At 43.3% G+C, this 23278-nt stretch overlaps 2 protein-coding genes across 2 annotated transcripts; one reads left to right on the top strand and one right to left on the bottom strand.

Annotated features, from left to right (window-relative positions):
• Nucleotides 1–1517: 1517 nt before the first annotated feature.
• On the bottom strand, nt 1518–20089 carry SKIL (SKI like proto-oncogene). The gene is made up of 7 exons (XM_066193720.1): nt 20025–20089; nt 17158–19097; nt 12238–12335; nt 10625–10866; nt 10178–10419; nt 8924–9148; nt 1518–6149 (listed from the first exon to the last, which is right to left on the bottom strand). Exons 2-7 carry the CDS (start codon nt 18262–18264, stop codon nt 5988–5990), a joined length of 2076 nt encoding a protein of 691 aa, XP_066049817.1. The 5' UTR covers nt 18265–19097; nt 20025–20089; the 3' UTR covers nt 1518–5987.
• LOC136295049 (basic proline-rich protein-like) lies at nt 19533–20318 on the top strand. The gene has a single exon (XM_066193284.1). It carries the CDS (start codon nt 19533–19535, stop codon nt 20316–20318), a length of 786 nt encoding a protein of 261 aa, XP_066049381.1.
• The last annotated feature ends 2960 nt before the right edge of the window (nt 20319–23278 follow it).

Below are 23278 nucleotides of genomic sequence, written 5' to 3'. Positions count from 1 at the left end.
TATCTGAATCATCATCAGGATTTTCTATATGGGAGAGCAGTTCCTTAATACAAAGTATTTTTGCACTGATTTGAGGGGAAGAAAAAAACCCAAAACGTGTGTGGATGTGCTTTCTTACCCATCAAGGAAAGCTTCCCAGTATGAATGAAACCCCCCGGAAAATCTCCAAATTATTTGTAGCAGAAGTTGTATTTTACTACAACATAGGGGGGTGTAAGTGACCAACAAAACAGTTTATTGTTGCAAGTGGTGGAAATTCAATGCAAACGAAAGACTTGTGGAAGAACACGCAGCTCAGAGAAACTGCTCCCTCTTTCCTCCTCCATCGCTCCTTCCCTCTCCTACTCTAATATTTCCGCTATTTAAGCTCCCTGATGCTACACAAAAGCGTTAATATAACCACACGGTCTACAAAAACTAAGAACTCCTGAGAGTCACTCACCATCAGCAGTAACCATTTTATCAGCAAAGAGAGTAAAATTCTCATTTCTGATTTTAACTCCGTGTAATCTCAGCAGTTTAATCAGGCAATGTGTGTTTTTAATCTCATTTATTACTGAGCGATGGAAGGAAGTTGTGAACAACTCACACATTGCTTGAGCAGTCAAGCAGCAACAAAGCTGGGCACCAGAGAACTTGCCAAGTATGCAAAGAGTTCTATTTTCAGGTATAAACACCAAATTTATGCCAAGATACATAGAAAGCTTGGTGCCAGTATCTTCACAGAATCTTAAGAGCTTTAGAAAGTGGACCCATGGGGAAGGATGGCTTTGATCTTGTCGATTTTGCTTAAAATACATTTTAGAGAAACTGGGGACCTGCTGCAGGCTGTGGGAGCTCTGCTAACAAGTTTTGGTGTAAAGAGATTTTAATTTACTGTAATCAAAGCAAGGAAGGCTCTGTCTTTAGAAAAGCACTTGGTTAAACACTTTCAAAGAGCCAAGTTTAGAAGTCAGTGTTCAAAAACATGAGAGAGACAAGTGTTCCGACATTACAGTTCTTTATTTGTTTTCGAGTCCACGATCTATACAGGTATTTACAAGGCATGGAAATGGAGAACAGCACAAAATACAATTGAGGTATAAGCTAAGAGCACAGTATGTCATGTTTCAATAAATATAATTCAAAATTTGTAAACTAAGTGACCAGATAGATGCATCTTGTCTACTAAAACCATATAAAATATCTGTTAAATCTCACGTGAGGTAGAGGACAGTTCTGTGTGTCATGTAATGCAACCACAGCAATGCTGACAATAAGACTGTACATCATTGGCAAAGTATTAAAAATTGCTGAATGCGCTGATCGTTTTTCACAGGCTTTTCCTACGGTTTCAGAATAGTCACTCAGCCTGGTGCCTTGAGCTAACACAGACACTCGGTTGTTTTGCAGCTACTTTCTGTCGTTTGAGAGAATCATACTGGCATGTCAACAGCAATAAATACTTCAGAGGGTGAGGATGAAAACACAAAAAACGTTCTGTCAATCACAGAAAGCAACATGATGGCAACGAAATATTTCAGACCAACTTTTTATTATTTCCTAGGATTCGTTTAAATACAGTACAGCTGTGCTTTCCTTTAAGTGAGGTATCTCTTAGAAGAAAAGAAAATTCAATTGATATCGTTACACTTAATTAATTTTCAAATAGCAAAATTTTATACCATGTTTGCTGTGCTTGATGAAGTGCTTAAAACTCATTTTTCAAGCGTTTTCCAACTGAACCACTAACCCTGAAAAAAACAATTTGCTAAGTATTGGAGACACATTATAAAATCATCGTGCAATTTGTAAGCAGTAACTGTTTTCACGAAAGCTAAAAAATGACTGTATTTTTTTAAATAGATATATGCAGCAAACAGAAAATTCTACAGGCTTTCTGTAAAGAAAACCAATGAACACTCGCACTACAAATGTAATGAGCAAGAAGAAAACTGAAATTTGCAGCTTTCTGCTGCTTACTATCGATGGCTTAAATTAAATTACCGAAATATTGCAAGCACAGATTAATAGGTAGGAGAAATTACGCCTTTTGTCGACTCCACCATTTTATAGAAAACTCTGTGGTGTGGGTTAATTACACGAATTAAGTGCAGAAAAAATACAAAGTTGTTATCTTTACTGACAATCAAAATATATACTCTACAAACAAGTGAATTCTAGGAAGCTGACCACGACGGCATTGCAAGGCCAACTTCCCAACTAATGCTAGGAAAGGTTTCCAAAATTTTCATAACACATTCTAGCTATCCCCTCCCCCAATACAAAACAAGAATGCATGAAGAAAACATTGTGACTTCTAAAATACGGGCCAAGATTTATTTCTTTTCAGGCCACCAGTAGCTTTATGCTCCCACCCAACTTTCCCTACATCACTAATTGCATTATGCCTTTACTATGTACAGATGGTTTTACACCTAAGCTATCAATATATTAAATATAGAATAAAATTAGTTTAAGAATGTGAAACGCAACTACATTCGTCTAAATACTCAAACTGAACGATATGCTTTACAAAAACTGAAACACAGACTTAACTAAGTTTGGAGATTTAGATAAAAATCTCTTTCGTTGAGGGATTCCTGGTTACACTGTGAGCGAGGGCGTTTCCAGACAGCCAAAATTACAAGAGTTTTTACCCTCTAAGCTCTTATATTTTACTGATTAAAGTATACAAAGCATGTTTAAAATTCTCTTTTACAAAAGTATAGGAGCAAATTAGGTATTCACCTCAAATCCTACTTATTCCAAAAGGTGCACTAGGCAACTTCCATCTTGGTGTAGGTGTTTAATAAAGCAACTTTCAAGTTACAGACAATTTTAGGACTTTGTTCTACAGGCTTCATGTCACAGCTACCCGGGAAAATTACTCCTTGCCTGAAAAGATCAGCAAGCAATGACTGAAGGCAAACCAAATAATACATAAAATGGGCATGCTCTGACTAAAAGCAAAGACCTAATGACTGATTTAGTCTCTACCATTAAGTGTGCACTTAAGTGAGGGCCCTCAAGTGTGCATTCCAAGTTCCTATGTCAGCCTATAAAATGAACCATTCAACAGAATTAGGATCAGGTAGCAAAAAAAAAAAAAAAAAAAAAAAGTGAACATATATTTATTCTAAAACTTAAGAGCATTATTTACAATTCACTAAAAAACTATCTTTCAGAGACTGTGAGCACACAAGGGTCTATGGCACATTTATGTATACATTATTACTTAAAATCAGTATAAAATCAAGTCTACACGTATGAAAATTGTTTAGGTTACGTCAAGAGCCTGAAAGTAGTATTTAAGAATTTTAAGAGGATTACAATAATTTAAAACGCACTCTAACTTTAGGTTAACTAAATGGAATATTTACAAAGCTACTTTTAAGGTCATTTTAATAAATGCTCCATTTGCTTCACCAGCCAGATGTTCAAAAACGATTAGGAGGCCTTATCTGCAATTGGTAAAAACTTCCTACAGCTGCTGGAGTTCTTGCAGCAGTGAAAATACTGGTACAAAGGACGGCCAGCAGCATTTTCAGAGCCTCCAGCAGTGACCCAAGTGCTGGCTGAGGCACAGGAACCTGAGCTACACCAGCCCTCCACTGCCAAGGGGGACAGCTGAGCAGGAGGCACAGAACACAGACAAGAATGGGAACGGAATATTCACTATCCTACTACTTTAATAACCCCAGGAGGGCTCCAAACATTGCACTGCTAAGCTGTAAGCACTGTGGAGCATCAGCCAGTGCAGCTGTGAAGGAGCTGTGGCTTTGCCCACACCGACAGCCCAAGCCTGCTCCATCGAAGGGACTCGCTCCATCCTTCAGCAGCACCCAGGTGGAATTTTCCCATTTCCCAGCTCATCCAACACAGGATCTGCCAACCCCACTGGACAGCCTCAAGCTCTGCTCCCCAACAATCACACCTCCAGCAAAACTCCTGCCTGCTCACCCTGGATCCACACACCTGGCGGCTGGACAGCAAAACATTTGTGGTGTTTTTAAAGCAAGTGGTGCACACACGACCAGAACCATTTAGTCAGCACCTTTCCCTCCAAACCAAGCTGCAAAGACAGGCCTTTTCCTTTTTAGTTTGTGGGAGCTTTTTTGTTGGGTTTTTTTTGGTTTTTTTAAAAGGAAAAATTTGGAGATGGGAGCTGAAGAAGAGAAAAATATAATCCTGGTCTTCTTTTCTGGCAGGGGGTGGAACTAGATGATCTTTAAGATCCCTTCCAACCCAAACCATTTTATGATTCTCAACGCTGACAAAGAAAATTGTTTGGTTTTTTTTTTTTTTAATCTAACCTGCTTATCAGTGTAAATATGACACAGAGCTCATTAAAATATTGTACAGTTATTAAAAAAATCATCCTATGACTCGGTGACATTTAATTTACCACCTCATTTCTCATTCAATTTAAAGATATGTGCAATTTTATCTTTCTCTGTGATATTCAGTCTTGTTCTATCACTAAAAGAGAAACCAAAAAGAACAACAGTTTTCAGTTTTACTAGTTGAGGGGGAAGAAAAAAAATCAATGTAGGCTTTTACTAGTGGTTTTATCCAAAATTAACTGAATTATTAAGAGAATATTAAGTACCTCGAAACCAGAAAGTAAAAGCACAAGTTAAAATTATGCAGTGAAACACTAGAATGACTAAAATATTCCTATCATTGACGTGATCAGCTGACATCTGCCAGCTGTATCCAATTTTTTGGAGAGAAGTGCAAAAGAAGTTTTTCTTCATCCAACTTTAGCCATGCATTTAACCCACTAGGAACCAAACTTCAGAAGTACTCAGACATTATATATATACATAAAACAGTAATTCTGTACAATTACACATTTCCCAATGTTATAGCTTAACAAACATGCTGTATTTTCTTAACTCATGGTAACCCTACCATGCCATTCAAATACAGAGACTATCAAAATGATTTTTCAAAGTGCCATTACCTCAGAATTTTATATTTTAAGTTATGATCATAATCTCAGTTAAGGCCTGTTCTTTGTAATGAAAGAAAAATCCACAAGTTGGCAAGAAGCTCAAAGTGTGGAGGCTTGGGGTACTGAAAAAATGAATACATTTTCCTTTCAAAATATTATTTTTCTTGAAAGCATTAACGTCTGAAAAACAGTTAAGTCAGGCTTTCTCGGTTTCTAAAAGGAAAAGCCCCACCTTCAAGCCTTTTATTAATGTTTCTTTCATATGTACTCTAGAGAAAAAACAGAAGGAAACTCGTGAATTTTTAACTTCCCAAGATTCCACTGTAATTGCAAATTTTTTAATTCGCAAAACCAAACCAAAAAAAACCCCAACCCCTAATGTTTTCTTCTTCCAGCAGAGCAAGCAAGTGCTGGCTCTAACACCCTTTAGATTGATAATGAGTTGTTAAATAGACAATACTGAAAAGATCAGCTGACTTCACACAATGAAATTAAGAGAAAAACTCATGCTGGTAAATCACTTTTGATACTCAATCATCGATCAGTTGTGGCAATCTGGAGCTCTGCCTTACAGACAAAAAGCTGCCTTTACTTTCCTCAGTTCAACAATATTTAATTCTCACTGAAACCCAAACTATTTAAGACCTTGGAGAACTGAGGATATTTTTAATGAACTTTTACACCTGGATGTGCAAGTGATAGCAAAATAAAGATATCCACGTATGTTTTAACAGACAATGTTAAAAGGTGTAGAGTCCTTAAGACTGCATTAGAAATAGACAGAAACTGGTCACTCTAAATGAAGAGCTTCGTATTTTTCATTGTTTGAGAAAAAACCCAGTACAAATCAATGCAGATTTTCATTGGTTAGGAAAATCTAAAAATGTCTATCTCTATTTATTTATATCTATGTATATCTTCATCTGCACCTGTCTGGGAAATAGAAATCCATAAAGAACACTTTTTCTCTGCACACCAAAATTGTTCACAATCATTAAAACCAAAACACCCTGTTTGAAGGACACAGCCGTGCTTCCTCTTCCAGTTTCTATTTTCCTTTCCCATTTTTCGAAGATTTCAGGATCTGTAGCTTCAATTCTTTTATCATCATCTCCAACTTTTCCCGGGCCTCTCGTTCTTGTCTCAGTTCATCCTGGAGTTCTTGTCTATCTGCCTCCGCATGATCCAACCTCTGCCTCAACTCTGCCAGCTGGGAAACACGAGACACAGAGAGGCAGAGTAAATTTTAGCAAACTCATATAAAACATCAAAGGGTCACAGATGGCCACTCTACAAACATCCAAGAATTTCAGTCCACCAGAATTATGCAGTTATCAAGAATTATGCACTTACCTGCTACACCATTAGCAAGCAATGTCAATGTGCAAAGTTGCATGAATATCATACTATAACTTAAAAAATGAGAAAATCTAATTTTTAAATGCATGTAAGTTCTAGTGATATGAGCTGTCACCCCAGACTCTCAATAATACACAGATTGTGTTGGGGAAAATCGTGATGATGTCTGCCATCAAATGTGTCACAAATCCCAGAACAAACTGCATTTTTTCATTTCCACGGTCCATTTCTCTTGAATGACAGAATATTACTTCTTTATTTCAAAGCCTGAATGTATTTCTAGAAGAAACAAACCACCAACACGGTTTTCTGATATTCCTTAGTGTAAATGAAATATTCAGAAAATCTTATACATAACCATCTGTGTGTGTGCTCAAATATAAACCACACAAATGTTTTTGTGATGTATTTTGTGTTTAAACACAGAAATCAGGTGTTCTTTTCCTCTCTGGAATACAGCAAGGCTCAAACTTGCTAGAATGTCACCGGAATTATTTACAGTGATATCTGGAAACATCTTTTCAAGCGTGGGAAAGTTCCTTATTGCTTATGGTACACTACCAGCAGTTAAAACAGGGAGGAGACTGGAAGCCAGCTATCCTCTCTCCCATTGATTTATGGGGTTATTTCTTACTAAAAGATCTCACTCCATCCAAAAAAATCCTTCATAATGACGTGTATCTACGTGATGGATATCATCACTAAGCATCCATCTCACTGAGAATTAGGAAGGCAGCTCATGAGAAGGAAAGAGCAGGAACACACAAGGTATTTATTACTGGTGTTCACCAGCTGCTACAGAACGTACTGGGCAAAGGAACGGCTGTGCTGGTTTTAGAGAAACACCACATTTCATCCCCATGCCTTAATCAGAAATATTTCAGCAGTTCTTAGACCACAACAGGCTGCTAATGCAAGTCCTGACTGCACCAGTGATGCAGTGAAGTGCTGCAGTGCAACAGTGCCCACTGCCTGCATGCTGCAGCACGTCTCTGGCTTTGACTTCCAGCTCTAAGGAAAGGCTCCGGGACTGGTTATTCTGCCCTACTGTGACTGACAGGGTGAATCAACTATTTCAATAAACAAGTCAAAAAGGGGGACAAGACAGTGCATATTCCGACAGGCCTAGAAAGGGGAAGAGACTTTTAAGCAAGTTGCAAAGACCAAAATCTTAATTCTGTTTAAGGAGAGTTCCTCCTAGCCCACAGTTCTCAGACAAAAAAGGCAGCCTGGGCAACTGCTTCAAGAACACATCAGATGAAGGCTTTTTTAAAATGCTGTAGACACAGCTTGGGGAAGTTCCCTGTTCCCAAGACCTCTGTTTAACTCTGGTGCTTCTTGGAACCAGAATCTACTGCAAGATGTGATAAATGGAAAAAAAAAAAAAAAAAGGTTCAAATTATACGTTGTGAATAGATCTACCACAGAGGTAATAACAGAGTCAACTTCTACAAAAGGAATGTATGTAGTTTTGACTTCAAAAGAAACACACAACCAACCTCCTTGGGGAACAACCCATAGTTTTCACCGTCCAAGGGAAGAAAAGCTGCACAAGCCCTATAAAATGTGCTGTACATGATGATCTCCATAAATTAGAACACGTTGTTACTTGCACTAATAGGGCTTGTACCAGATGTTTAGCAAATCAGGCCTTAGTCAGAGAGGATTATTTCTGGCAGCAAAGGCCAGGAATCAGTGGAGTGGGATGTCATGAAATTAAATTCATGAGAAGGATTTACGACGCCAGTCTCTGCCCTACTCACCAAAAATACCAAAACCTGTCTCTCAAGTAGTGCCTGTTTCTCAGTTTGAGTCAGTCAGAACAGGAAATATACACAGCTGTGAACAAAGGACCACAGAGCTTTACTGTGCTCAAGCTTTGGATTTTGTTCACTTGAAAAATGAGCGTGTTAAGACTAGTTTTCTGTGATATGGTGCAAAATTAAAAATTTAACCATAACTACAGCTGATTTTTAAAAGGGGCGTTCCAAGATTGCCTTTGTCATTAACTATATTTATTCCCACTGGAATAACCTCCAACATAATGAAACAATAATGAAAGCTAAAAGGAAAGTGAGAGGAAAAAACAACTCCATAGGTTTTGACATATGAATCCAAGAGAAAAGAATGAGAGACACTAATATGATTTTCATTTCCAAGAAAACCCTTGGCCAAATGTTTGGGTAGAGCCCAGAAAAGGCTCATCAGATATTGCAGAAGGTTCTACCACCAAGGAACATGAGGAGCAGCAAGGTATGCTGCTAATCTGACAAAAAGATGGTTCAGAGGTTTGGATTATTTTTTACACAAAATAACGATAATGTTTAAGTCTATATCATGGGCAAGCCCATATACATTAAAAACAGAATTTGTTTTAAATCAGGATGTAACAGACCTCATGTTTAAATTCAGTATTTCATCAATAATATCATATGTTTCTGTAAATTACATCCTACCTCAGTTTCAGTCAAGGAACAGGGAAATAAATATTGCTGCCACTGACCTATTTTGGTATCCGTGGTTTCAGAACACACAGAGAAAATGAAACCTTAGGGTGGCTGAACAACTTCACAATTTCCTGATACACGAAACATGTTTCGTTTGAAATAAACCTTCCTCTCTCACCTGTGCTGCATATTCAGCTTCTTTATCTTTCTCCAAATTGGAGTCACAGCTACATTTTTGTTTCATCACTTGGTCCAGTTTCTTCTCCAAGTCTCTCTGCTCAAAATAAAATTCTTCCATTCTTTGTGCATGCTCTGCTTGCAAACATTCGAGCTCTTTTTGTAAATTCTGCTGCTCTTCAGTCAGTTCCTTCATAGCTTTAGAGTTGCTTAACATGTCCACTTCCTGTAAAGACAGATCAAGATCACATATTGCCTTCTTCTAAGACTAGAAAAGTAAAAAAACCACCTGAATTTAAAAGTGTTTCTGGAACCAGTGAGGCCAAAAAGACCATTTGTAACTACCAATAACAACAGCCTGACAATGGTATTTATCTACTTACCAATGACAGCATGGAATTCTGGAACGTGCACCTGATTTTTCAGAAATTACTTATACTTCCAAGTACATGGAGCTTCCACAAGCAAATCTGCACTTCCAGCAGTGACCCTCAGGAAGCAGCAGCACTGATTCACTAAAATATACTTTGAAGATGCAAGTGTAGCATCAGAAAACAAAACGAAGTGTTTGATTTCTTTGTCCACTGACACTTTGATTTTTTTAAACTCGTGGGTTTTTTTAAACTTATCTACAAGCTTTACCTCCAACAGCAGGAAAACTTTGAAGTAGCAGCCCTAGGGCCCTACCTGAGCTCCTAGATTCTGAGATTAACATTTAAATTAAAATAAAATAAAGTATTAGGTCTGTTCCATGGATGCAAGAAGCAAAGACAGTATTTAACTGAATTCAGAAAACAGAAATGTCACAAATGAACACCAGCCTCTAAAATCATCCATTATTAAAGAAAAAAACTAAAAATAAAATCCCTAAAAGCACAGATTGGCAAATGGGAATAGGAAGGTGATGTTCTTTTTTATACAGGGCAGTGATAAGACCATTCCTAGAATCCTGATGGCTGCATCTTTAAAAACCTGAAAACTGAGACATTTTAGAGGCTACAGCAAAAGCAGGAGCTGCTTGGACCCAGCAGCTGCAAAGTGAAGAGACACCACTTATTAGTGGGCTCAAAACTCATGAGCATAAGGGATACTGAAGATTTGATGACTGGATTTAAGCTGAGGGGAATATGACCTGTGTGCTTTGGTGTTTCTAAATGATGCAATCTGTGATGTTGACAGTGGAGCCAGCGAGCTCACAGCAGCTCCCTGCTGCCCAGGGGGAAAATGCACAAATGCACTCAGACTGCCACGGTACCATTTGGAGCTGCTGCTTCCTCCGCAAAATCACGTTCAGCTTCTCCTGCTGCTTGATGTAGGTCTTCATGACTTCTTCCATGATCCTCCCCTTGTCATCCTCACAGCTGATGTCTTTCATGAGGGTGGGGGACAAGGTTCGTGCCTCAGCACCTCCCTCCCCACGGCCAGAGTCTCTGGTGATTCTGGAAGGAACACGCTCAGACTTTCCGCCTCTCGCAGGACGAGCTGACGCAGGAGGATCTACACAGGGAAAAAAGTAGAGAACAACAATCACAGAAAGTTCCAACTCCAGAGTGACAAAAATGCAAAGACTGAGATTACAAAAAGGTGGAGGGAATTTTCGGGAACCTGAAGTGACATTCACAAAATTCCAGCTCAGTGTAAAGCTTTCCAAAATTCCGTGGTATAAAAATCGAAAGATTTCAATGTCATTTTCACTACTCACCTAAACGTTTATTTGGTTGCTCCACACCAGTTTTCAAGTCAATTTTTTCCTGTTCTTCAAGAGAAAGCTCTGGATAGGAGGCAGCTTTTTTGTGCTTTCCACTACTCAGCTTCTTCTCTGGCTGCCCAGGTGAGGATTTATTAACTTCTGAAGCTTTTACTGTTGTTTTCGAAACATCCTTATATTGAGATGCAAGAGACACATTCGGGGCAACCACTTTATCACACATATAAAGGTAGTAACTGAAACAGCAGAAGAGTAAAATTCATAGTGAAAGGTAAGACATAATAAACGATGGCTGGTTGAGAGAAGTAAGTTTAAATTAACATGAGTTCAAACTGTGAAAGCATCAATGAAAAATAAGCACATCCTTTTAAAATTTTCCCTAAGAAAAAGGAAAGCCTAACAACCCACTTAATCTTTACTGAGTAGATTATCTAGGTAAGGTTTTGAGGCTATCAAACAAGTAGATTTTCCAAACACGGCTGATTAAAAAAATATTACAGCAAATCATATGAAGACTTCATTTAAATGCAAAGAGTGAAATTAGAATGCCACTGAATCCAGACTCCCCAGCATTTTCACAATCCTTATATTAGCCATGGAGGATGGGGAGGTGATCAGTGAAGTGGGAATGAGCACCTCCCTCAAGTATCAAAGCTGTGTTCTGACAGTCCTGGGGCACCTCTGACACCACTGCTGGACCTTCCTTCCCGAGTACACTGAGCTGCCCATTGGATTTTCACAGCTCCTGGGCTCCTGGGAGCCTCCCTGTGTGCCACCCTCCCCTCAGCTCTCAGCCTAGCACAGAGGGGAGAGAGCCCCAGGGGTGCTCAGGTCGGTGCCAAGACCACCAGGGCCACTGGAGCTCAACACTTCCCTTTCTCCTGGTTCTGAAGGAAGCACAGGCAGGAACGCAACATGGGAGCCCCTCACAGAAGTTCCTCCACTCCCTTCTTTGCGCGGCAACCAGCGTGATGTGTGTGCACCGAAAAGGGTCTGTTCTGACCCAAATTTGGGACCCGTGCAACCACAGGGGGTGAGGGCAAGAGGAGTATCAAGAGAAACTATCTCCCTCGCTGCTGCAGGTGACAAACTGGGTGAGGAGTCGAGGAAGTGCACTAGGTTTCTCAAACCAGGAAACCAATCCACAGACAATTCAGCTGCAGCCCTTGTTCCGCAGTGGAAGAAAACCTTCCAACACCTCTTGGAAGTTTTATCTGGAAGGAAATTTAGTTGTCCTCATGGTAAAGAGGCCCTGCGCAGCTTTCCACGTGTGTGCATTGTATTACAATATGAAAGATCAAAAGTTATCTGTCGTTTCTACCAAGAAAGCGGAAATTTTAATTTCGATTGTATTGCCTGCTGAAGAACACGCACAGATCACAGCTTGAGTCCAATACCAAAAAACACTCATAAGCAGTTCATTAGTATTTACACTAAGAAATGCGTAACAATTTAGGGTTAAATCATTCCTGTGTGATACCTTAAGAATTTTCCTGACGGTTCAGGTTGCAAATACATTTTTTTTTTCACTTTCAGTTATTTCTAAATAGCCAAAAGTATTTGAATACTTGACGGTGCTTACAGTTCTACCTAGGAAACTCAGTTACCTGGGGTGGAAAAAGGAAGGTGGTTGAGGATCAGTTTCTGCTTCTTGCTTTATAACTGGATACCACTGGGATAATTCCAGGTTCTGCTGTGGCTCTGCCTAAAGGAAAGAAAATAAATTAGTAATTGAGACATGGATGTAGGTTATTTACATTTTCATAAACACTCCTCAGAGAAATGGCATTGACACCATTAATACAGGTACACCAGAGACACTGGGGTACTGGGAAATGGGGTGTCTTTGGCAGAGATGCAGGGTGCTGCAAGCCACAGAATTTTCTTTGATCTCCAATTTACCATTGTGGGCAAAATCACAACGAAATTAAAGGAAAACTCCTTTACAGACTTACCTAAAAGCTCTGCTGAATTTCCAGAACTCTACTAAACAAGCTTGGGAGAAACAGAAAGCAGAAACTATGATTCCCAAAAGGTGTAGGAGCCTTTTGTAATAATGTGTCTATATAAAGTAAGCACCTGCCAGATTCTTTATTTCAAAATTAAATGGAACAGCGTGCTGGTGTTCCAGGGACAGAACTTCCTTCAGTCATCACAAATTTTTATCACACAAGCAGGCAAAGCTGCTCCCAATAAGATGAAAATGCCATTCCCTCTGCAGTAGCAAACAAAATTAACTCAGGTGCATCAGAATACACAATCTTAAAAACTTCTGTGTATTTTGCATTTGGAAAGCAATTCTTCTTCCGTGTGTCTCAAGAAAGGTTTTTGGAATTGCTCTTTCCTCAAAATTCCTGGTGATACTTTGCGTTCCCCTGAGAAGCTGCTCTTAATTTCAAGTGAGAGGTGGCTCACCAACAATATCCTCACAGCTAAGAAACTGATCGGTAATTTCACGGCATTAGAGCAGCCTTGGCACGTGGGGTTTTGGGTAGGGTGTGCTTGGCTGACCCCAGGCAGCTGCCAAGCACCCACAGAGCTGCTCCCTCAGCACCATCCCCAGGGCATGGAAGGGAAAAGTGCAAGAAAGCTCCTGGATCAAGGTAAAGTTGGTTTAAGAGGTGAAGGAAAAACACAAGTAAAGCAAAGGGCATGGCTCAGTCCCTCACACAGACAACTGCCCAGCTACCCTCGGACAACCTCTACCCGGGATGCCAAACCCTCTTTCTCCTCCTTCTATCCCAGTTTTTATTGCAGTAGCCAGAACATTGGTATGTTAGCCAGAGTTTTAGTCACAAATCCAAAGCACAGCACCCTACAGGCTGCTACAAAATAAGTCAACACCATTCCAGCCTGACCCAGTCCCTTCGATAAGCTGCTCAATTAAAAAACAGCCTATAAAGCTAAAAAAAAAAAAAAAATTAAATAACCCTGTACTGAAACCTTTATGTAGTGTTCTAATATCTTCAGAAGTTATGTGCCATATTATCAGGAAAGTTTGTATTTAGACAGCCTGGAATGAGCTTTTAGAGAACTTCATCCTTGGCAGTGGGGGACCCCCAGTGACACTGGTGTCACCGGAGCCATGGTCTGCACAATCCAACGCCACCCGACCCTGGCAGGGACCAAACCCCACCTACCCCACCCCGACCAAAACCTCCACCCCACCGAACTCAGCTCTCACAATGAAACCGAAATTCAACTCCACCCCTGCAGCTCCTCACTTCCAACACAGACAGAAAGGGAGGGAGGGCACAAGGAAGAGAAGCTCTGGAGTTGTAAATTCATAAAAAAGGCTTTAAAAAAAAGATTTGAATAATCTCTAGAAAAATGGCCTCGTCCTGACACTTGTCAAGTTTTTTCTACTTACTGAGATCATTCTAATAATTTAAATAATCACATATAATCTACTTACACTGCAGCTAGTATGCAGTGATCTGATTTTAGCTTCAGATCGCATTTGTCCATATTTTAGGACTCACACTTTAACATGCTTATATATTTACATATGAAATTATCAGGTCATCTCTATTTTCAAATTACTAGGTCAGATTTTTGCCCTTTTTTTTTTTATCTACTTCAAATGGAAACTGAATTTACTGTCTACCCATCAGTGTGAATCTTACAAATGAACTTCATAGCATGCAATCAAGTTTTTACTTAGGAAAGAAAATGAAATGTTACCATAAATAAATGAAGTCTTTTCCTAACAGAATTTTTCCCTCACCAATCAGGTAAATGAAATAAGGCATCTATTTATATATACATGTGTGTGTGTGTGTGTGCCTATTTCATTACCCAACAATTTGTTCATTTTAGGTGCTCTTAAATAATTCTGTAAACACAACAAGCTGAATTGAATAACTTCTAGTCAAACTGTTTAAAAGGCTTACATGAAAAATGACTTATTTTTCTTCAAGGCTAGCTGGATAAAGCTGGATAAAGCTTTTCTTTCAGGAAAAAATATATAGGTAAGAAATGGTTTCAGTGTAATCATTAAGCCAAGAGGCTGGATTTATAAAACAACCAGGAGAAATGTTAAGCCTCACACTGTGAGATTTCCCACACACACTGTGACCAGCTCAAGGAATCAGAAGCAAGACAAAGTTTTAGTGCAGAGATGATGAGAAACTGTCGCAAAGTCAAAGGGAACAAGGATCTGTCAGCGCAGGAATCAGCAGAGACTCGCTGACAGCTGTTCCATGAAGAGCAGGTGGATGTTGCGCTGCAGTCTAGAACTCCACAGAAAATTATGACAACCAAGCACACAGCTTACAGCTTTCTTATTAGCACAAAGAACAGAAAGGAATTAACCTCAAGAGTACTTTGCTCTTAAAAATGTGGAAACAAAAGTGTATTTGCACTGTGAGGTGAATAAAACTCGGAGTGAAATGCTAAGGAGAAAGGCAGAGCATGGGATCTAGGATGCTCCAAAGACTATGGGATTTAATTAATCTGTTACTAGGTGGGGAAAGACCTAGCCAAGGGCAACTGTTCTTCCTGGGCCCTCCAAGATAACCACAAAGACATGTCAGCACTTCTGAGGACTGACTCAGCGAAGGTGGTGAGGAGGTGACAGAACAGCAAACAGAACATCCTGCAGATAAATTCCCCCAGGAGCGTAAGGAAAGGGAATGTCTACGTGCTGTACCTGATCCCACAACACAGAAATGAGGAAGTTGTGGCTGCTCCATCCCTGGAGGTGTTCAAGGTCAGGCTGGATGGAGCTGTGAGCAATCTGTTCTAGTGGAAGGTGTCCCTGTCCAGGGACAGGGCAGGGGGTGGAATGAGATGATCTTTAAGGTCCCTTCTAACCTAAACCATTCACTGATTCCATGAAAAGACAACTGAAGCAGCCTAAGCACCCCCAGGACGAGGAAAGGGACACCATACTCTCAACACTGCTCTCTTTAAACTCTTGGGTACATCCCAGACAAATATCCAGGGGACAGAAAAAAACCCCCAAACCTCCCCCACCATTGTATTTTACTCAGCTTTTCACAGCTTCCGACTCTGGTTTCACTCGTGGCTTTGTAAGAAAGAACTACACAGGTCTGCAATGGAAGACTGCAGAAAGTTTTACAATTTCATTTGTACCAGTCCAGTCCAAATTACTGCCACTGCTAATTTCAGCTGGGTTTTTTTTTCATCTTTGCACATGAAACTGAAAGATCTCATTGTCTGAAATCTGCTGCTGTGAGAAGAGAAGCAGCATTTATAGGTGTGCACAGGGAAGACTATTTCCACGGATGCATCCACCATGGTGCAGTTCATTTCCTACACTGGCACTGCAAGAATAAAGACTGACATGTCTTGATCAGTTGAAAAGCAAAGTCTCTTTGCTAGGAGACTGCATCTTCAAATAATTCCGCATGTGGAAGCATGCCATACTGCAGACTTCCATGGGAACCTGCTGGTAAAATCTCTTCCTGCAGACTGGCACCACTGTAACAATACCTGTTACTACAGTCAGCCTTCCTGCAACACCAACTTTTCAGAAATTTGTGCTGAAAGGTGTCAGCTCACAGCACCCCTTTTTGGGCTCAACCATCTGCGCTGCTCTTGCTGCTATTTTGAAATCCACCACAGAACATCCAACAGGCAACATGGATTTATCATCAAACCAGCAGCCATCAAACAGACACAGAAACACTGCATACACTGAAAAGAAACAGTCATGGGGCAGAAACCATTAAAAACCTATTGAAGTTTAAATTATTCCCCAAAATTGTGCTTTCTAAGAATGGGAACATCTATAATATTAATGTTTCTCTGCTGCTTGTCCTATTATTTAAAGTAGAAGCTCTCCAAGGGACAAATAAGCTCTGTATTTTGGAACCACAGCACAGACTTGCAGCAGTATTTTAGGAAAAAATAAGATGTCTATTATTAACTATTGTCAAGATACCGGCCTACAGCTCATTACTTGGGCTGCTTAAAACCCCCTCTTTTTGGCATATTTCACTGCACAAGTGGTTTAAACAGAAAGCTCTTGCTGAACAAGCAGACTTTGGGCTTCCAAATAGCCATTTAGCAAAGCACCATTCCCCTGCACACAAGTCATGAGATGGGTGGCCAGCAAGCCAGGTTGCCATCCAGCCCATGCGTGCATGTTGGAGTACAAACAACAGATGAAGAATTCATTTGTAATACTTGGTTTTCAAGCTCCTTTCTGCTTTGCTCAGCTGCTGCAGCACACACTGCACAAAACCTACTCAAAGGTCAAATGGGAGAACAGAAATTTTCACAATAGACCGAATTTGCCAGAGTCTGTATACCTCAGGACAGAATAAGAACCCACAAAGCCAAGCCAGCTCGAATGGTTACTTGCAGCCCAAAGAGGAATGAAATTACCACCCCTCTTAATGAGAAATGTTATTTCCATGGTGAAGCTCTCACAAATTTAACTTAGGCTTGATGTGACAAGTATTCCCACTTAGAAAAGCCAAGTTAATGCGCTTCTAAAACAAGTGTTTACGTGTGAGCAGAATGAGATCTGGGAGTTTCACACCACCAGGTGGACTTACTTTGGACCGAGCTCTTTTCTGGTTTTTCTCGCTGAATTTCTCCTTCATCTCCTCCAAGAGGTGCTTCAGCTCTCTCTCCTCTGACGTGCCCAGGTATTTTTGGTTAATGTGCAGGTAGCAGTGCCACTTGGCCGACTCAAACCCCCAGTGGCAGGTCCTCTTGTCCGGGGATCTGTGCGAATGCATCACGAAGGTCTGCGGCGAGAACATCCCGTAGCATTCCAAGCACTGGATGCACGGGTCATCCGGGGCAAGGTAGAACTGAGGGGCAAACAGCCCCTGGCACTTGCCCAGGCATTCGTGCTCCACTTCGAAGGCACTGCCAGTCTCTTTCAGCTGGGCCAAGGTGTTCTTACCGGGGAGGAAACCGCCGCTCTGGGGGAAAGTGCGAGGGCGCAGTAAAGCGTTGCATAGTCTCTGAGCGTCCGTCAGAGTAATGAGCCCGCAGGACGGAGCGTTGAATGGAAGAATTCCCAAAACCTTCAGAATGTGAAGCTGGTCCGAAGTGCACCTGGAGCAGTAGATGTAGAGCTCGTCACACACCGTGTTGATCTGCTGCAAGGAAAAGTCTCGGAGAACCGAGTTCAACACTTGGGGCAGGCAAAGTCTTTTTTCTCCTCCGACTTTAAAACAAGAGATGGATTCCCCTTCCAGCAGGGTCTGGGTGAGTTCTGTGGAGCTGTCTGGAGGGATGAGCAACGGACCAGAGAGGATTTGTGGTGATGGGAGAGGCAGGAAGACGGTGGGTGACATACTTTCCTGGGAATACCGAGCCGAAAAGGCTGCAGGCCCACCCAAAGAACTCTGGCTGCTTAGGTGGAACTGTGCCAACGTGTGTTTCAAACCTGGATTTAAACTCAAAGGCTCAGATAGTGAAGCACTGTTTGGCTTGGCAGTTTCTCCATCAGCCTCCACTGGAGTTTCATCGTAGTCATCCAGGTTCTCCTTCTTTATTGTTGGCAATTTATTTATTACGACCTGCACTTTGTTATTTACATGCATTTCTGTCATTGCTTTTTTCAGTGGAGGACTCCCATCCTCTTGGACCCTGCTCCTTTTTTGGTCTGAGACCAGACCCAGAGGGAAGTTTATCTGTGGGCTTTCCATTGCTAAACACTATAGCTTTAATTAAGTCAGTCCTGAATGTGCATTTTCTTGCTTTTTCATATAAAAAATAGTTTCACGTGATCTTGGATTACCTCAGGTACACCAAGCTGCACGCTCCTTTCACTAAAACATTACTTCTTCAGGATCCAACAGTAAAAACTGTTTTTAAAACCATTTTGCATGTAATGCCGTAAAATTGCTAATTACTAATGGAGTAAAATTACTAATAACTATTTCCTTAGTTATTTGTTCAATTTTATAATATAAAAACCCCAATGCAATATGTATACAAAATGTTTTCTTCATACACTATCCACTGTTTTACACAGTAGTCTTGTCCAGCAATTTAGTAAAAAACGATGCGATGATGCGTGTTCATCCTCAATCATTTTTTTCCTTTAAAAAATATACTGTCTTTTCGAATAAGTCTCTATTTAAATATTAAAATAGAAAATGGGCTCGGTTAGAAGAATGTCAATCTTAACGCAACGGATCCAAAACGTAGTTGAAGTTGTGTGAAAATTTTATTCAGCACTTTCAGCTCCCAGAGATCAAACACAATCTTAAGGGCTTGATTTACTGTGCTGCTAGCTTTATGATTTCACCACCACCGTGACAGCTACTATGGCAGTCCACAAATCCTGAAATTAAAGGCCGATCCAGATCGACGGCAAAAACTAAACGTCCCTAGAGAGTCACCTTTCGCCCAGATGTCACTGGTGTGTGTCAGAATTTCCCCAGCCCAAGCTATTAGTAACAGAGGTGAGATCCAGGCCATGGGCTGAATTCATGCCGTGTGCTAGCACAGACTTCTGCCAGTCCTTCCTGATAACCTGTGAAAGAGAGACAGGCCGATCACAAGCAATGCCAGAGTTTGCCCTGCACCTAAAGGGGCTTCAGGAGAGCTGGAGAGGGACTTTTGACAAGGGCGTGCGGTGACAGGGCAAGAAGGAGTGGCTTTAAACTGAAGAGAGGGGAGGTTTGGATTTGATAAAAAGGAAGAAATTATTCTCTGCGATGGCAGTGAGGTACCGGCACAGGTTGCCCAGAAAAACTGTGGCTTGCCCCATGCCTGGAAGTGCCCAAGGCCAGGTTGGACAGGGCTCGGAGCACCTGGGATAGTGGAAGGTGTTCCTGCCCGTGGCAGGGGGGTTGGAAGGAGATGAGCTTTAAGGCCTCCCTCCAACACAAACCGTTCCGGGATTCCCTGCCAGAGGCAGGGCGCGTTCCCCAATAACTCGCGGAACACCGGGACAAGTCCCCAACCGATGGGCGATCGTGGCGGGGGAGGGGGCGGTCCGGAGCGGCTCTGCCGGCGTGCAAACCCGAAAGGACGGGCGCTCCGGCCAGCCGCGGGCCGGGCACCGGCCGCCCCATCCCGGGCACCGACCCCTCGCCCCGCCGCCCCTCCCGGGACGCCGCATCCCGCCGCTCCCTGTCGCGCCGTGACTCACCCCGGCCCCGCCGGCACCGCTCCGGGCACGGCTCAGCCCTTCCCCCTCCCGCCGCCGGGCTCGCCCCTCCGCCCTGCCCGGCTCCCCGCCGTCCCCAGCCGTACCGCGCCTCTCCGCCACCCCCGTGTCCGTCCTCCCCCCCCCCCCGCCATCCCCGGTACCCCGCTGCCCCTCTCCCCGCCGCCCCCGCGCCGCCTCTCCGCAGCCGCCGCTCCCTCCCCATCCCCCGGCGGGCGCTCCCGCCCTTCCCCCACGGCTCCGCCGCCCCGCTCCCCGCCGTTCGCAGCAAGTTCCCCGGCCGCTCACCCGGCGCCGCGGGGGCTCCGGCGGCCGCGGGGAGCGGAACAGGCGCCGCGCTCGCGCCGCCCACCCGTGACCTCACTGCGGAGACCGAGACGGCGGCGGCGGCGGCGCGCGGGCACGAACCCGCCGGCGGCGCGCGCCGGCCCCGCCCACTGTCTGGGGCAGCGGCGGGAGCGCCCGCCCGCCCCTCCCCCGCCCGCCGCCGCCGCCGCCTCAGCGCCGGGAAACCCGGCACGGCCTCTCCGCCCCCCGCCACGCTGCCCGTGGGGCGAGCGCAGGAAGAGAAATAGAAAATAAAACCTATAAATATGTATATGTAATATACGTTAGAAAGTGGATAAACAGGGAAAAGTGTTGTTTCTGCCCGGCTCCCCCTCAGCCCGCCCGCTCAGACCCGGCCCCGCGCCGCCCTGCCGCCGTTCCCCCGTCCGCGGGCGAGAGGGGCCGGCCGAGGGACGGGCACGGAGCCGCAGCTGGGCCCGGGGCAGGGACAGCGGCCATGGCAGAAGGGAAAACGCCAGGCGGGAGGAGGGCCGGGCGCTGTCGGGCGTGTCGCTCCCCTGAGGCGCGGCGGCGGCGGGCAGAGGCCGCCGGCGAGGGGCTGGCTCTCCGCGACTGTCCCTCAGTGAACGTCCCGCAGCGAGGCTCCGTCAAAGGGGGTCCCTCGGTGACTGTCCGTCAAAAAATGTTGCTCAAAGATAGTCCCTCAGCGGGAGTCCTTGAGTGACCGTCCCTCAAAGAGCGTCCCTCGGCAAGGCTCGGACAGTGACTGTCCCCCAGCGAGGGTCCCCACAAGGCTGGGCTGTGCCCTGGCGCCCGCTGCTGGGGACGGGGAAGGCGGGTCAGTGTGATGGTGCCTGTCCCCGGAGCAGTGTCACGGGCCGCTCCCTCCAGCCGCGGCCTCGCTGGGGATGCTGAAGCGCAGGTGTTTTGGGAAGCGAAATGATCTAAACCGCGGAGAGGCGGGGAAGATGCTCCTCAGGGACAGCTTAGTCGCTGTACAACTCGTTCACGTATTACAAGTTTCTTCTGCCTGCAAGAAGCCCAAAGCCTTTCAGTTTACATCTTTGTGAAGACAGCGCTTGAGCTGGGATTACGGCGCAATCCAATTTGCCGTCTCCTTTCATCCCACGCGGTTACATATTTTGATGCGAGTACGAAAGCACAGCACATGAAAATGGGGCGGTTGTACAACCACCAGGCACCGCTTAGCACCGGCCAGCGCTGCCCGCGGCCGGCGAGATCCCTTCCGCGCCGTTCCCTAATGCCGTTCCAGGAGGATTATGGCACAGCCACCGAACCTGCCTCGCCGCTGATCAGCTGACAGAGCTGCCTGGTGCTCTTTAATCCTTGGCTTCGCACCTTTGATGTGCTCAGGTCTCCTCTCGGCTGGCCGGGCTCGCTGATGGAGAAGCCCTTGAGCATCACTGCCAAGCTGCTTCACCAGTCACCTCTTAACTCGCACTTAAACCACCACATCCTTTGCTGGTATCTGCAGCAGCGTCTAAAATATCTTCGCATCTGGGTGATCTTTAAGGCCTCTTCCAACCCCAATCATCAGGGTTTTATAGAAGTGCAAACGCTTTTTCAAAGAATACTAACAGCCAGTACTCATTTATTAAGCAGATACAAGGTCTGCTTAAAAGCCACAACAATACGGCAGAATTAAACAAGATTTCTGAATCCACCAGCTTTTGGAGCTGATTCTGAAAGATATGGACCTATGAGGGAATTGTCTAGGCATTCTAGACATTTCTGTCTGCTTCACCCTCTTGGACTTCAGCACCTGATTAAAAAAATTCTCTTCAAATACTAATCAGTGAAACGCACAATGTGATAATCCCTTTTGAATTTACTGAAGAAAATGTAACATCTAACATCAGAGCTGGACCGATCAATGTCTGTGAGGAAGGCAACATATGTAGGCAGATATTCTATCTTTTATTAGACCTCCTGATGTCATGGAAGCTTAGGATTCAGTGGCATTGTTTAATTTGTTGGGTTTTTTTTTTTTCAGGTTCTGCTGCAGAAATGTTCCATTTCAGGTTACAAATTCTGGTAACTATTGTGCTGTAATGATAGTGTTGCTATAGAGCTACAACAATCAGGCAATTGAAGACAAAGTTTGTAGGTAGAGGATCGTCTAAAAAAAGGTGTTAGCTCTGCCTACAATTTCTAATGTGGACTGTGAAAAGCAGTTCTGAAGAAACTGCACAACTAAAACCTGAATTACAGACCTTTGCAAGTGGTAATAAAGTGCGCTAATAGCACAGGAAGAATCTTGCTTTGATTAATAAAGTGTCTGAATTTTCAAGAAATGCTGAGGCTCCAGGGAAGCTCCCAAACTTCCCTGACACACAGTCCCTGAAGATAAACAATTTAACTATGAACTGTGCCCTGGAGAGCACAATTTAACTGTGAACAAAGACGGTGCATTTTCTTCTCTGATGAGATTATACTCTGCTTTTTAAAGAAAGAAAAAATCACTTCAGTAGTCATGTTTAATAGTAAGTTGTAACAGCTCAGGCTGTTAGCTTATCTGTCATAGGAGGTTTCAGTCTTGTAAAATAGATACCCTACTACAGGTTGTGTTTTAAGCACAAAAATTTGATAGATTTTGGCAGACACCACATCCTGCAGGACACATCACAGTGGGGACAGCGCACAAAACATTTCAACTCCTGAAGGACTTGAACTGTTCCTCTGCTGTAAGAGGGTTATAAGGCCAGAGACTTTACTCATCCTTAGAAGTCAAATGTGGACACAAGAGATTCCCGGTTCTATTTATGCCTGAAAAAGTCACCTCCCGACAAAAGCTGCACAGACCTGTGATAGAGATGCTGCTCTGCCTTCAGTTATTGGTGATTAAACGGTAGGAGTCCACCTTTCAAGTATGCAGATCCCTTTATTATAAGCAGAAAAAAAAAATTAAAAGAAACCCATGGGGGAACTAACTCTTTGCAAAAAAATGGAGGATAAGGTAAAATCCACTCCTTCTCAAAGGGGCTCCAATCCCTACCATCTCTCTTCCCAGGAAAACCTCATTATTCTGTGGCCAGTTCCAGCTTCCTCTGTTGCTTCAACGCCTTACACCATCCATGCTGAAGTGAGGAGGCTTCTTGCTTAGCACTTACCAAGTGTATACATAGATGATCCAATCTATTAGCTTCCTTCATAGAGTGCCTCAGCATAAACAATTGCTCAGACTGAGGCGAGAGCAGCTGGGCACTGCTCTGAACAGAAACAGGGAGTGTGCG

The sequence above is a fragment of the Chamaea fasciata genome, unplaced genomic scaffold, assembly GCF_029207755.1.
Source record: "Chamaea fasciata isolate MVZ Bird 193981 ecotype frontalis unplaced genomic scaffold, bChaFas1.0.hap1 SCAF_11, whole genome shotgun sequence".
Classification (NCBI taxonomy): Eukaryota; Metazoa; Chordata; class Aves; order Passeriformes; family Sylviidae; genus Chamaea; species Chamaea fasciata.
The sequence above is the reverse complement of the archived record's forward strand: the minus strand, read 5'-3'. Positions and strand labels throughout refer to the sequence as shown.

Excerpts from the sequence above, each read along its gene's own strand:
- LOC136295049 (XM_066193284.1), top strand. The coding sequence starts at position 19,533 with ATGGGCGATCGTGGCGGGGGAGGGGGCGGTCCGGAGCGGCTCTGCCGG.
- SKIL (XM_066193720.1), bottom strand. The coding sequence starts at position 18,264 with ATGGAAAGCCCACAGATAAACTTCCCTCTGGGTCTGGTCTCAGACCAA. Across the intron at positions 10,867-12,237 it reads CCTTCCTTTTTCCACCCCAG|TTACTACCTTTATATGTGTG; the intron begins GTAACTGAGTTT and ends CTGCTGTTTCAG. Across the intron at positions 6,150-8,923 it reads AAGCTGAATATGCAGCACAG|CTGGCAGAGTTGAGGCAGAG; the intron begins GTGAGAGAGGAA and ends CGTGTTTCCCAG.